The 15329-nt window shown below is 42.5% G+C and overlaps 1 protein-coding gene across 1 annotated transcript; it reads right to left on the bottom strand.

The window, feature by feature from the left end:
* Positions 1-271: 271 nt before the first annotated feature.
* On the bottom strand, positions 272-14734 carry LOC141111147 (indolethylamine N-methyltransferase-like). Its single transcript, XM_073603189.1, has 3 exons — positions 14532-14734; positions 13073-13280; positions 272-2270 (listed from the first exon to the last, which is right to left on the bottom strand). The coding sequence occupies exons 1-3, from the start codon at positions 14680-14682 to the stop codon at positions 1838-1840; spliced, it is 792 nt and encodes a 263-aa protein (XP_073459290.1). The 5' UTR covers positions 14683-14734; the 3' UTR covers positions 272-1837.
* Between the last annotated feature and the right edge of the window lie 595 nt (positions 14735-15329).

Here is a 15329-nt window from a genome sequence, read left to right as displayed (position 1 = left end):
CAAAAGAAAGCTCTATTTGTGGAGAAAAAAGGACATCAATTTTATTTGGGTACATCGTTGCACAACTGTGCAATTCTCAGTTAAAATCATGAAAAAAATGGCCTGGTCATGAAGGGGGGGTAAATCTTCTGGAGCTCAAGTGGTTAAGCAGCTTCAACATTTAAAATATGCAAAGAACATTGAGGAGTCTGAACTATCCAACTACCCTTTAAAGCGTTATTAAACCCAGTAATATGAAAATAGTTACTCTCCCCCCCCCCCGTGTCCACAGCTTATAAATCTTCTTTTTACATTAAAATATTGCCACTTTATAACTTTTTGGATGATCTGTACACCACAGTTACATGATAAACTGCAAAGCTTTTCCAGTGCTGAGAGTTCAGATAGGAGGAGATTTCCTAAATTTGAATGTGAATAGAAAAGAAAACAATAGAATCGAAAGGAATAGAATAGAAAAAACAATAGAATAGAATAGAATGAATATAACAATATAACCAGTTTCTGAAATTCAAATTTCAAAAAGAATATAATAGAAAAGTAAAAAATAGAAAAGAAAATTATAGACTATATCCATTTTCCAAAATTTGAATTTCTAACAGAATAAATTTGATTTTTAATGAAATTCGATTCAAATTCAAATGGAATTTGAGTTTGAATCGATTCAAATTTTCCCAATTCGGTCGATTTGAGTTCAATTTGACCAAATTCGTAAATTTTGAATTGATTCGAATTTGAATTAACAAAACGAATTCCGAAAACTAATTAAACAAATTTAAATAAACAAATTTATGTAAATAATGAATCAAAACAAAACATTTTTTTTTGTTCTACACATGTCTAGTCACTTCTGAGAAGTTTTCCCTACACATGAGATACATTTTGAAGTAGCTCAGCAGACAGCTTGTCTATTCAGAACACAGTTCTGCTGTATGGAGGGGGAGTGTGTTTCTTTCCCCCAATCCTATGGAGGAGGATTTGTTTAATCTCTGTGTATCACCTGAGGCTGTTCACTTCACTGGGTATATATAAGGGTTTACAAACACTTTAACGTCAGAGGCTGGTGGGCAGGTTTCTGATCATTTGATAACTTGGCTGCCACAGTGATCATGTGATCACATGTGATCATGTGACTGGGAGCTGTTGGTGACAGCTCAGCCACAGCACTGGGGGGCACAGAGTGAGTTCACTCCCAACACAAAACAGCATTGCCAGGAGTACACATGAATATGGCAGCCTGGCGTTAAAACCTACCATCATGCTGCCACATATATGCATATGGCTGGTGGGAGAAGGTTCATAAAGGGTTAAATAGTGCATGAATCAAGGTGTAAATGCACCACAAATAAAAGTTCTGAAATCAGAATATTTTGATTTTTGTGATTTTATTAGCTTCAAAAATCAGTCAAAGATGCTAACACATTTCTAAGATCTTAGGATGACCCCTTCATTAGGACTTGCGTATCTTTGGAAACCTGCCAAGAACCACTAGCTAAAAATGACCACAGCTTGTTTATGCCAGTATGAAAAGCTGTTTTCAATGACCCAATGGGCAGAGCATAGTGTATCCTAAAGTAGCAGAAGAGTCACAATTTTATTTTTATTACCTTTATTAGAATTTTATGTGCCAGATTTCATTTATTATCTTTATATATACGATACATCATATCTACTATACTTTGATTACACCTGGCTATTTCTGATGTGCGCTCAGCAGTGCTATCATCCTTTATTGTGAAAAGCTGTTTTTCAGATTTTGAAGCAGGTTTGCAACTGACAATCTCTGTGTCCAGAAGACTGCCTATACACCTTGGCCAAATACATACTGTAGGTGGTATGCCTAAATATGTTTCTGCTGTTTATAAGCTGTGCAGAACACAAGTGAATCAAAATCACACAGATCACTCTCAGCCTTTCTTTGGGAGACCTCCAAATGGGTGATAACAAACCCTTCATTACTAAGTATACTTCTTAAGTTGCTTTCATTATACTTTACCGTATGGAACCTCTCCCCCCCAACCATATAAAATGTGCCATTTAGTCCTCCATAATACAACAAGTGCCCACCAGGTTTCAGAAGCTTTGAGAATCTCATAAAATTGTTCACAAAATCGTCAAGGTCTTTGCTAATGAATTCCGGAATACACCCCATAGCCAGGCAATCGGCTTGTGGTAGCACAATTGGGTCTGTGAGATTTTCCAGATTTAGATCGAATTTTACAACATGGGTAATTGCCGCCCTGAGTCCAACTTCCTTTTCCTCACATCGCTCACTGGAAGGCAGAAGCACATCCCATGTCACATTCAACATTAAATTGATTTTCTGTCAGGCATTGAGTACATTAGCTCTCAGCTGGTGAATACTGCTGACATTTCTGAGTTGTAGATGGATATTTGTAGTACTAATACATAAGACTGGGGTCATGAAGAATGTAATCATTGCCATAATAAACATTTGAATTATTATATATTTTTTTTATGTGTGTGAAATGATAAGCCCCTATCCCTTCTCCTTCTCCTGCCCCTTCCTCATCCTCTCCTTTCTCCTCTTTTGTCTTCTCTTCTCTCCTCCATTCCCCTTCCTTCATCTTTTCACCTTTACTCCTCTACTCTTTCTTATCCTCTTCTTCTCTCCCTTCTTTTCTTGTTTCCCCTCACTTCTCCTCTGCTGTCTTTTTCTTCATTTCCCTCCAAGGGAGCACATGTAGCACCCTGATGTTTAGGCAGGGTTTCTTCTAAATTTACCTGCCAGGTGTAGTTACCCTGGCTCATTGTTAGGGATCAATTGATTTCATCCTAAGTCTAGAATTGTTGCCCTTCTCTCTTCTACCGCTGGTTGGCCGGGTATCTGGTGGCATAAGATAGGACAAGAGCAAAGCAAGGACAGATTAGAAGTATATGGGGTATCTCAGTCAATGGGCAGGGGTTTTCTTAAATCCCTTGGCCTGCTGGGAGAACCTATATATTTGGGTGGACTCAGGTGATCAGTGTTCTGTGCCACCTGGACGGCTGTCTGGGTGGGTGTGTGTTGTATTGCCCGGGCTGTTAGGCTGGAGCATGAGCCTATCCTGGGCACATCTGGCTGCTAGGTTGTCTAAGGGCCTATCCAGAAGCAAGAGAGCAGTGTAGGTTTGGGACTGCGCCTTGCAGTCCAACCTTAAGTAACAGTTCTGCTGGCCGGAGAACCTGTCATGGTCAGAGGTAGAGAGGAAGCAGTTGCCACTAAGGGACCATCCACCTTGTTACCAGGGACCACTGTGAGTAGCTGAAGCAAGTACCAGAGCAGTATTCTCACCAACCAGGGATGGTTAAGAATGGGGAAACTTCAGCAGCTGTCAAGCCAAGGACCCAGCCAACGGAGGTGATGCTTGCAGAGCAGCCTTGTGTGTTGAGCCAGGGACCGAGCAGGCCATTTGGGTGAAGCTTGAGAAGTATCTGGAGTGCCAAGCTAGGGACCCAGCAGAGAGGCGGGGGTGACGCTTGAGGAAGATACTAAAGTGAAGATTGGAAGAGCTCAAGGGATTCGGTGGCAGTGAATCATCAAGTCTAGTGAGAGAGACTGGGAGTTCATTGGATTGAGAAACTACAAGAAGTGATTGTAAAGAAAATTAAGGAGTTTGTTGTTCCTGACTAGGGATGAGCCGAACACCCCCCTGTTCGGTTCGCACCAGAACATGCGAACAGGAAAAAAGTTCGTTCGAACACGCGAACACCGTTAAAGTCTATGGGACACGAACATGAATAAACAAAAGTGCTAATTTTAAAGGCTTATATGCAAGTTATTGTCATAAAAAGTGTTTGGGGACCTGGGTCCTGCCCCAGGGGACATGGATCAATGCAAAAAAAAGTTTTAAAAACGGCCGTTTTTTCAGGAGCAGTGATTTTAATAATGCTTAAAGTCAAACAATAAAAGTGTAATATCCCTTTAAATTTCGTACCTGGGGGGTGTCTATAGTATGCCTGTAAAGGGGCGCATGTTTCCTGTGTTTAGAACAGTCTGACAGCAAAATGACATTTCAAAGGAAAAAACTCATTTAAAACTACCCACGGCTATTGCATTGCCGACAATACACATAGAAGTTCATTGATAAAAACGGCATGGGAATTCCCCAAAGGGGAACCCCGAACCAAAATTAAAAAAAAAAAATGACGTGGGAGTCCTCCTAAATTCCATACCAGGCCCTTCAGGTCTGGTATGGATTTTAAGGGGAACCCTGCGCCAAAAAAAAAAAAAAAAACGGCGTGGGGTCCCCCCAAAAATCCATACCAGACCCTTATCCGAGCACGCAACCTGGCAGGCCGCAGGAAAAGAGGGGGGGACGAGAGTGCGGCCCCCCCTCCCTCCTGAACCGTACCAGGCCACATGCCCTCAACATTGGGAGGGTGCTTTGGGGTAGCCCCCCAAAACACCTTGTCCCCATGTTGATGAGGACAAGGGCCTCATCCCCACAACCCTGGCCGGTGGTTGTGGGGGTCTGTGGGCGGGGGGCTTATCGGAATCTGGAAGCCCCCTTTAACAAGGTGACCCCCAGATCCCGGCCCCCCCCCTGTGTGAAATGGTAAGGGGGTACGTAAGTACCCCTACCATTTCACGAAAAAAGTGTCAAAAATGTTAAAAATGACAAGAGACAGTTTTTGACAATTCCTTTATTTAAATGCTTCTTCTTTCTTCTATCTTCCTTCATCTTCTGGTTCTTCTGGTTCTTCTGGCTCTTCTGGTTCTTCCTCCGGCGTTCTCGTCCAGCATCTCCTCCGCGGCGTCTTCTATCTTCTTCTCCTCAGGCCGCTCCGCACCCATGGCATGGGGGGAGGCTCCCGCTCTTCTCTTCTTCTTTTCTTCTCTTCTTCTCTTCTTCATTTTCTTCTCCGGGCCGCTCCGCAATCCATGCTGGCATGGAGGGAGGCTCCCGCTGTGTGACGGCGCTCCTCGTCTGACAGTTCTTAAATAACGGGGGGGCGGGGCCACCCGGTGACCCCGCCCCACTCTGACGCACGGTGACTTGACGGGACTTCCCTGTGACGTCACGGGGAATGCCACAGGGAAGTCCCGTCATGTCCCGTGCGTCAGAGGGGGGCGGGGTCACCGGGTGGCCCCGCCCCCCTTTATTTAAGAACTGTCAGACGAGGAGCGCCGTCACACAGCGGGAGCCTCCCTCCATGCCAGCATGGATTGCGGAGCGGCCCGGAGAAGAAAATGAAGAAGAGAAGAAAAGAAGAAGAGAAGAGCGGGAGCCTCCCCCCCATGCCATGGGTGCGGAGCGGCCCGAGGAAAAGAAGATAGAAGACGCCGCGGAGGAGATGCTGGACGAGAACGCCGGAGGAAGAACCAGAAGAGCCAGAAGAACCAGAAGAACCAGAAGATGAAGGAAGATAGAAGAAAGAAGAAGCATTTAAATAAAGGAATTGTCAAAAACTGTCTCTTGTCATTTTTAACATTTTTGACACTTTTTTCGTGAAATGGTAGGGGTACTTATGTACCCCCTTACCATTTCACACAGGGGGGGGGCCGGGATCTGGGGGTCACCTTGTTAAAGGGGGCTTCCAGATTCCGATAAGCCCCCCGCCCGCAGACCCCCACAACCACCGGCCCTTGTCCTCATCAACATGGGGACAAGGTGTTTTGGGGGGCTACCCCAAAGCACCCTCCCAATGTTGAGGGCATGTGGCCTGGTACGGTTCAGGAGGGAGGGGGGGCCGCACTCTCGTCCCCCCTCTTTTCCTGCGGCCTGCCAGGTTGCGTGCTCGGATAAGGGTCTGGTATGGATTTTTGGGGGGACCCCATGCCGTTTTTTTTTTTTTTTTTTTTGGCGCGGGGTTCCCCTTAAAATCCATACCAGACCTGAAGGGTCTGGTATGGAATTTAGGGGGAACCCCACGTCATTTTTTTTTTTTTAATTTTGGCCGGGGTTCCCCTTAATATCCATATCAGACCTGAAGGGCCTGGTATGGAATTTAGGGGGACTCCCACGTCATTTTTTTTTTTTAATTTTGGTTCGGGGTTCCCCTTTGGGGAATTCCCATGCTGTTTTTATCAATGAACTTCTATGTGTATTGTCGGCAATGCAATAGCCGCGGGTAGTTTTAAATGAGTTTTTTCCTTTGAAATGTCATTTTGCTGTCAGACTGTTCTAAACACAGGAAACATGCGCCCCTTTACAGGCATACTATAGACACCCCCCAGGTACGAAATTTAAAGGGATATTACACTTTTATTGATTGACTTTAAGCATTATTAAAATCACTGCTCCTGAAAAAACGGCCGTTTTTAAAACTTTTTTTTGCATTGATCCATGTCCCCTGGGGCAGGACCCGGGTCCCCAAACACTTTTTATGACAATAACTTGCATATTAGCCTTTAAAATTAGCACTTTTGATTTCTCCCATAGACTTTTAAAGGGTGTTCCGCGGCATTCGAATTTGCCGCGAACACCCCAAATTGTTCGCTGTTCGGCGAACTTGCGAACAGCCAATGTTCGAGCCGAACATGAGTTCGACTCGAACTCGAAGCTCATCCCTATTCCTGACTTGTGTTAGGAACTGTTCTAAGACTGTTGCCATAGGAGACAGCATTCCTACACATGCATATGTGGTGTCTAACTGGATGTCTTTCCCTGCATGGCTGCCTACCTATAGAAGTCTCGGAGTCTGCCAATTAACATTGCAACTACTGCCTTACTAAAACTCACTAACGATTTACTAACTGCTAAAACCAACAGCCAGTACTCCATACTCCTACTACTTGACCTCTCTGCGGCCTTTGATACTGTTGACCACCCGCTCCTTCTCAATAAGCTACATTCCCTTGGCCTCCGAGATTCTACTCTATCCTGGTTCTCTGCCTATTTATCACAGCGCTCCTTCAGTGTCACCTAAAACTCTGTCTCCTCCTCTCCGTTGCCCCTTTCTGTGGGGGTCCCCCAAGGCTCGGTTCTTGGACCCCTTCTCTTCTCTATCTACACCTCCTCCCTCGGTCACTTAATAACTGCCCATGGCTTCCAATACCACTTATACGCTGATGACACCCAAATCTATCTGTCTACTCCTCACCTCACTCCTTCAGTCTCCTCTCGCATTACTAACTTACTAACTGACATATCAGCATGGATGTCGCACCACTTCCTTAAACTAAATCCCTCTAAAACTGAGCTATTAATATTCCCCCCCGCCCGTGCACCCCTCCATGACTTTTCCATCAAAATCAACAATGCAACCATCAGTCCCTCCCCTCACGCCAGGGTACTAGGTGTAATCCTAGACTCTGACTTGTCATTTCAGCCTCAAATCCAATCGTTGTCAAAAGTTCGTAGAATTCACCTCCGTAACATCTCTAAAATTCGCCCCTTTTTAACAAATGAAACCACCAAGCTCCTCATTCACTCCCTTGTTATCTCTCGCCTTGACTATTACAACTCCCTTCTCATTGGCTTACCTCTCCATAGGCTATCCCCTCTTCAGTCTATCATGAATGCTGCTGCCAGACTTATCCACCTTACCACCCACTCAGTGTCTGCCAACCCTCTACTCCAATCCCTACACTGGCTCCCAATCACCCAGCAAATTAAATTCAAAATACTAACCACAACATACAAAGCCATTCACAACTCTGCCCCGAGCTACATCACTAATCTTGTCTCCAAATATCATCCAAATGGACCCCTCCGCTCCTCTCAAGACCTCCTGCTTTCAAGCTCTCTCATCTCCTCCTCCCATGCTCGTCTCCAGGATTTCTCCAGAGCCTCTCCCATCCTCTGGAACTCGCTACCTCCATCTATCCGGCTATCCCCTACTCTTGCTACCTTCCGGCATTCCCTGAAAACTGATCTCTTCAGGAAAGCCTATCATGTCTCCAACTAATCTCCTACCACTTCCACCAGCTCATTCCCCACAGTTACAACCTTTTGTACCACCTGCCCCACCCTATTAGATTGTAAGCTCTTCTGAGCAGGGCCCTCTTAATCCTCTTGTATTTTATTGTATTATAACTGTATTGTCTCCCTTTTATATTGTAAAGCGCTGCGCAAACTGTTGGAGCTATATAAATCCTGAATAATAATAATAATAATAATTATAACTACCTTAAGGGTGTCCTGGCCCTAAACCCTAATTCCTACAGTTATGTTCAAGAGAAATAAAATCTCTTTGCATTTAAGAAGTGTCTGGCACCCATGAATCTATCTTACACTACACCTACTATGCCTTACAACCCACTCTATACAGAAGGATGTCAGCAGCTCTTGGCTCTGGAGGTTCTCATTTGACTAAAGGAGGCCTGGGACCTTGCTACACATACATAATGTGTTCAGTGTATGCAGTGCACATTGTCCCAAGGAGGGGACAACCCATTGTGCACTCACTGCACACATTAGAAGTGTGATCTGCACTAGATAGTACCATTTACGGGAGAAAAGAGGGGGACACAGGGAGGGGAAAGGGAATGCTGCTCACCCCTATTGATCAGGACAAAAAAGGAAAAGATTTCCCCAGATGGGGTTTTTAGGCAGCAAAAGGAAAATATTATGCCAATGTATGTAAAAATGATTAAATTTTATTGTACAAAAATAGCTTCAACACACTGGTTAAAAAATGAGCTCCAATACAGAGTGTTTACAAATCTCATGACACTCAGCACATATAATGCAGGCATGTTTTCATAGCAACATTGTATATATATTGACAGTATCAGAAAGGTAGAACTGACGCGTTTCGACCTATATGTTCCAGGTCTTCTTCAAAGGTCAGTCTGCTAAAAATATACAACAAAGGTACATATATCAAAATTTGATTGCGTGAATTTCAAAACAGGTATACCATGTATTAACATGACATAATTACCCAATGATGAGTGTCCTAGGACGAGAAGCTTTCTATAAGGAGGTCCCCTTAAAATCAAAAAATTGCCTGTTCACTTTCCCCCAGAGGTCCTATGACATCACTGCTGCAGCCTCCAATCCCAGGGGAAGATCCCAAAGATGTGGCTTACGAGAGGTCACACTATAGAGCGCCCCCCATCTATAGGCCCGGACTCCACGGCCGGTCAGGCGGGAGAGGACACCTGCAGCAACAATCCAGGAAGGAAAACACAATTTGGAATCACATGCATTATATGCACTCCAACGTTGAGTCTAGGAAGTATTTGCTTAGTTAGAAGATACCATACATCTATGTGTACACCCAATCCACAGGCTGTAGCCTTATTGTGTTAGGTGTATATATATGTGTATATAAACACACATATACATATATATATATATATATATATATATATATATATATATATATATATCCATATATATATATAAAGAAACTATATTTTAATATAGAAGACATATATGGGTGCATGCATAAAGTATGAAAATAATTAAGTTTGAAAGAAAACTCAAACGTATACCCAAAAAGTGTGCAAAAGCTAATTTATACTGCTGGTGGGGAGTGACGCTGTAAGGTAAGATATTAGGATGGTGACAAAGAGTGTGAAATAACAAAAAACAGTGAGTCCTTAGTGTGGGCAGCAAACGTGTATAGAATGTGAACACACAGGGAGTGTCATGCGAGACCAAAATAAGTGATAAAGTGAATGGAAATAGAAAAAAAAAAAATAAATAAATAAAAATTTTTTTGTGAGAGAGTGCCCACATATGGGAGAGACCAAGTGAACTTGGATATATTACCTAATAAACATGGTGAAGATGAATGTAGAACCGCATTGTGTTGCCCTATGTACTTGCACTCAGTTGTGACCTAACCCGGGATTGGCCACAGCCTTGAACCGGGCTCAGTAGGCGCCCGTCCAAGTTGCGTTAAGCAAGTCTGAAAATATATAGAGTAGGAAAATATTGTATACACTGAAGCATTTGAAGTATATGTATGGTCATTGTAGTAAACCAAGCATTCTATATAGGACAGCAACAGTGCGAGAACACATTGTCATAAGAGTGTACTTACAGAGTGAAGCTGCAGAGAAAGCCACCAACCAGACGGAAAGATTCTCAGTGTGGTATGTATGGAAGGGTATATGTACCCTTAGTTTTGGGCGTGTATCCAACGAGGGTTGATTGGTAACAGGTGCGAACGTCTCCCCCTCCGCATTAAAGTCCTCTCGGCCCCCCTTGAGTAACACAGAGCAATCTTGTTTGTTATGGGTCTCCCCCCTGTTCCATCCCCGAAGATTCTCCTTTTATTCCTTTCCCCCCTCCCCCTGTTAGTCCAGTGGTATTTATGATTACTTATGTATCGATTTTTTTCTTCTTTTTTGTTATACATTTGCATACTTTTATATTTTACTCCATTTTCTTTTTATCTTTCCTTTTTTGCTCTAAACATGTATTCTGCTTTTCATATACCAAGGCATGTGAATTTTCTCTACATATATGGATGCCTCATGTGTAGTTTTTTCTGTTAACCAATGTATATATCAATATAGGATGATATGTCCATGTATGCGATGGACTATTAGTCCATATGTACTTCCTTTCTATTAACAAAGTGAATTCACATATTAATAGAGCCTTCTATCTTCCCTATGTTCTGTTCGCCCCTCCCTATGAGAGCTGTCATCATGTTTTTGCTGTGACCCTCGAGCCAGGATTCTTTTCCCTTAGATGTGCCTTCCCGGCAAGGTGGGGGGGGGCGAGGGCCGCCTGTATAGCCGGCTCCTCCTCCCCCCCTTCCCCATTGGATACCCAGGCTGGTCCTGGCTACCACGTTGGGGATTCTCTTTCCCTTGCCGGCGGCATTCGGGGACATCCCCGGACGCTTCCGCCCACTGCGCATGCGCGGGGCCCCGCGCGTGCCACGTGATGTGGACGCGTCACGCGATTGCGACACTGATGACGCCAATTGACGGAGTCCTGACTCGCCCCGAACGCCGGGGGGGCCACACGAGGCTGCCGTTTGGCTGCCATGTCCCCCAGCACGGTCTCCATGGATCAGTCCCATCAGGAGGGGGAGACGTTCGCACCTGTTACCAATCAACCCTCGTTGGATACACGCCCAAAACTAAGGGTACATATACCCTTCCATACATACCACACTGAGAATCTTTCCGTCTGGTTGGTGGCTTTCTCTGCAGCTTCACTCTGTAAGTACACTCTTATGACAATGTGTTCTCGCACTGTTGCTGTCCTATATAGAATGCTTGGTTTACTACAATGACCATACATATACTTCAAATGCTTCAGTGTATACAATATTTTCCTACTCTATATATTTTCAGACTTGCTTAACGCAACTTGGACGGGCGCCTACTGAGCCCGGTTCAAGGCTGTGGCCAATCCCGGGTTAGGTCACAACTGAGTGCAAGTACATAGGGCAACACAGTGCGGTTCTACATTCATCTTCACCTTGTTTATTAGGTAATATATGCAAGTTCACTTGGTCTCTCCCATATGTGGGCACTCTCTCACAAAAATTTTTTTATATTTTTTAATTTTTTTTTCTATTTCCATTCACTTTATCACTTGTTTTGGTCTCGCATGACACTCCCTGTGTGTTCACATTCTATACACGTTTGCTGCCCACACTAAGGACTCACTGTTTTTTGTTATTTCACACTCTTTGTCACCATCCTAATATCTTACCTTAAAGCGTCACTCCCCACCAGCAGTATAAATTAGCTTTTGCACACTTTTTGGGTATACGTTTGAGTTTTCTTTCAAACTTAATTATTTTCATACTTTATGCATGCACCCATATATGTCTTCTATATTAAAATATAGTTTCTTTATATATATATAAATGGATATATATATATATATATATATATATATATATATATATATATATATATATATATATGTGTATGTGTGTTTATATACACATATATATACACCTAACACAATAAGGCTACAGCCTGTGGATTGGGTGTACACATAGATGTATGGTATCTTCTAACTAAGCAAATACTTCCTAGACTCAACGTTGGAGTGCATATAATGCATGTGATTCCAAATTGTGTTTTCCTTCCTGGATTGTTGCTGCAGGTGTCCTCTCCCGCCTGACCGGCCGTGGAGTCCGGGCCTATAGATGGGGGGCGCTCTATAGTGTGACCTCTCGTAAGCCACATCTTTGGGATCTTCCCCTGGGATTGGAGGCTGCAGCAGTGATGTCATAGGACCTCTGGGGGAAAGTGAACAGGCAATTTTTTGATTTTAAGGGGACCTCCTTATAGAAAGCTTCTCGTCCTAGGACACTCATCATTGGGTAATTATGTCATGTTAATATATGGTATACCTGTTTTGAAATTCACGCAATCAAATTTTGATATATGTACCTTTGTTGTATATTTTTAGCAGACTGACCTTTGAAGAAGACCTGGAACATATAGGTCGAAATGCGTCAGGTCTACCTTTCTGATACTGTCAATATATATTTACAATGTTGCTATGAAAACATGCCTGCATTATATGTGCTGAGTGTCATGAGATTTGTAAACACTCTGTATTGGAGCTCATTTTTTAAAGAGTGTGTTGAAGCTATTTTTGTACAATAAAATTTAATCATTTTTACATACATTGGCATAATATTTTCCTTTTGCTGCCTAAAAACCCCATCTGGGGAAATCTTTTCCTTTTTTAGTACCATTTACGGGTAGCCAGCTGCAATCGGCAGAGTGGCAGTGGTGTGCCAGTTACTGGAATGCTCTCTGTGATCTGGCACCTGGCACTGAAAGAAGCCTCTGTCCAGTGCTGAACCAGATGATCACTAATGTTGGAAGGGAATTTTTACAGCCAGCCACTGACCACCAATGCTGCAGGGGTGCATTTTTACAGCCAGCTATTGATCAAAATGTTAATTAATTAAAAGATAATACAAATGCTTTAAAGATTAGGGAAAGTTATTAAAATTGTAGCACTTGAAATATTGTGCAGCTGTGCATGGTAGCCAGTTGGCTTCTAACTTCAGCTTGTTCTATTAGGCTTTGACAGTAAAACCTGGAAGCTGATTGGTTGCTATGCAGAGCTGCACCAGATTTTGCACGCTCCAGTTTTAATAAATCTCCCCCATTGTGTCTGGCCCCCTCCCTACATTACTGGCTCATTGCACTGTACTCTGATAAAAAATTTGGCAGATACATCACCTATTTCCTGCCATTTCTGTAGCAAATGTAGAGGCATGTGACCAATCAAACGCTCCGGTTCGGCTGTTCACCCATTTTTTCACTTCTATAATACAGTGCTCAGTAGGCTTGAGAAGGATGATATCTCTGAAATATTTCTGCGCTGAAAAGAGATGGTGAATGATGGGTCCAATGCTGATGTCAATTAACACGTCTCCTTTAAAGTCACCTGCAGCAAAATATTCAAAAGGAGAGCGTGGTATAGTCTCTATGCAATGCATTTGAATTCAGAACAGTTAAAGCACAATTGTGTTCCATCTAAACATGGCAAATTGGCAGCAGGAATGATACACTAGCCGGCCTAAAGTAATTTTACAATAAATATTGTTCACACAAATCCTATAACAAATATCAAATATGCATCAACTATAACATATTATGAAAATTATGCAGCACTATAGATAATGGCCATGCAAGGAATGAGCATATATTTAAAGGGCCAGTTCATTTAAAACTGATATTTCAGTTATTGGTAGGTGCTGGAGAGTTAAACCATCTACCAGTTTCTTCTTTCTCTTCAGCGTTCCATTAATGAGATCTCTATGCTGAGGTCCCAGCTCTGCACTCCTTCTATGCCCATTATTAGAGTCTCCCACTGTCCCTGCAAGTACTCCTGGGTTTTCACACATTTGTACCCATTATGAGGAGTTCCCACCATCACTGCTCTTAGTTCTCAGATCTGTTCACCTGATGTGCTCATTATGAGGAGGTCTCACTATTCCTGTTTGATTTACAGTATTATTAGTTTAATATTATGGAGACAATAGGAGGAGCTGTATCACAGCAAACTCTCCCAGGAGCACATAACCAGGCTGGGAATTATGGCAGGGAGATCTTATTGTTGGAATATGGAGTATACAACACGTACAGGGTCTTGAAAAAGTGTTCATACCCCTTGAAATTTTGTCATGTTACAACCAAAAACGTAAATGCATTTTATTGGGATTTTATGTGATAGACCAACACAAACTGACACATACTTGGGAAGTGGAAGGAAAATGATAAATGACTGACTGAATTTTTTTTTTTTTCAAATAAATATCCGAAAAGTGGTATTTTAAGGGGCATGAATACTTTTTCAAGACACTGTATAAGAAGCCAGGGGCAGAGTCAGACAACCAGAATCCCTCTATAGTGGAGATGATTGGCCTTTTAAAACATTTAGGTGTTCGATGATGTTCTAATGCTCAGCGTTATTATGGATATTCTTATTCTACAACTAGAAAGTTTAAATATCAAGTGGAACAACATCAATTCTGCTTTGTCTCTACTTGGTTAGTCTAAATAAGATTCTTTCACTGTTTCAGTCATTTCTTCACTTGTAGAAGACTATTCTGCAAATAGTCCATGCTTCATTTCTTCTAATAGACTGAATATTCCTTGTACAAATAATTAATTTTTTAGAAAGAGCTTAACCTACCTGAGCAAAATGCATTGTGAAATTTCTCCATAGGATACCTGATACCATCATAAGCAAAAGCCATTTCTGCTTTACCAGAACAGTACGTATCTAGAAAATCCCGGGAGTGAAAGCCGTGTACATGGTACAGTTTATGAGAGCTGGGCTCCATCCTATAATATTTGTGTCTTCAATACAGCAATCCTCCGGTGTGTTTCTTATCTTCTGATGTGTGTGTATTATTTATAACCTTTTATACAATAATATGACTTCATTAGAATGTCACCCAATATTATCACACTGTGGCTCAAGTCATCATGATTTGATAGCAAAGATTCAGGTGACTACATTGTGACTAACCAATAAGAAAAAAATTAAATATATCTAAAGATAAAGCTGTTTTTTGTTCTGTTTTAGAAAGAGTAGGGAAAATAGGCAGATTTGCCTCTGGATGGTGTTGCCTACTTACCGCTTTGTCCTGCTCGCCCCATACTACATCTGTGGGCATCTCCCTTTAGGCCTGAAATTTATTTTATAAAGGGAATTGCATGAATTTAATAGCTGCTATGAAAATAGGCTATAAGTGGCCATGGCAGTGCTTTGGTGCACATTACTTTAGCCATAGCTCCCAACTGTCCCTGATTTTGAGGGACTGTCACTGATTTGGATCAATGTCCCAATGTTCCTCTTTCCCCCTCATTTGTCCCTCATTTTGGTCTGATCTATATAGATGTATATAAAATGCACATTTTATCTATCAAAAAGCGTTTTGCGGCACTAAACCTTTCATCTATTTCTAAATTGCTGCATCTGTAATTT

The sequence above is a fragment of the Aquarana catesbeiana genome, linkage group LG10 (genome assembly GCF_042186555.1).
Source record: "Aquarana catesbeiana isolate 2022-GZ linkage group LG10, ASM4218655v1, whole genome shotgun sequence".
Taxonomy (NCBI): domain Eukaryota; kingdom Metazoa; phylum Chordata; class Amphibia; order Anura; family Ranidae; genus Aquarana; species Aquarana catesbeiana.
Note: the sequence above shows the minus strand (reverse complement) of the source record. Positions and strands in the feature narration are given on the sequence as shown.

What these genes read in the sequence shown, in the direction of transcription:
- LOC141111147 (XM_073603189.1), bottom strand. Translation starts at nt 14,682, where the DNA reads ATGGAGCCCAGCTCTCATAAACTGTACCATGTACACGGCTTTCACTCC. An exon ending in TCACAATGCATTTTGCTCAG is followed by an intron (nt 13,281 to 14,531) that starts GTAGGTTAAGCT and finishes ATTTTGCTGCAG; the next exon opens with GTGACTTTAAAGGAGACGTG. An exon ending in ACAGAAATGGCAGGAAATAG is followed by an intron (nt 2,271 to 13,072) that starts GTGATGTATCTG and finishes TCTGCCTTCCAG; the next exon opens with TGAGCGATGTGAGGAAAAGG.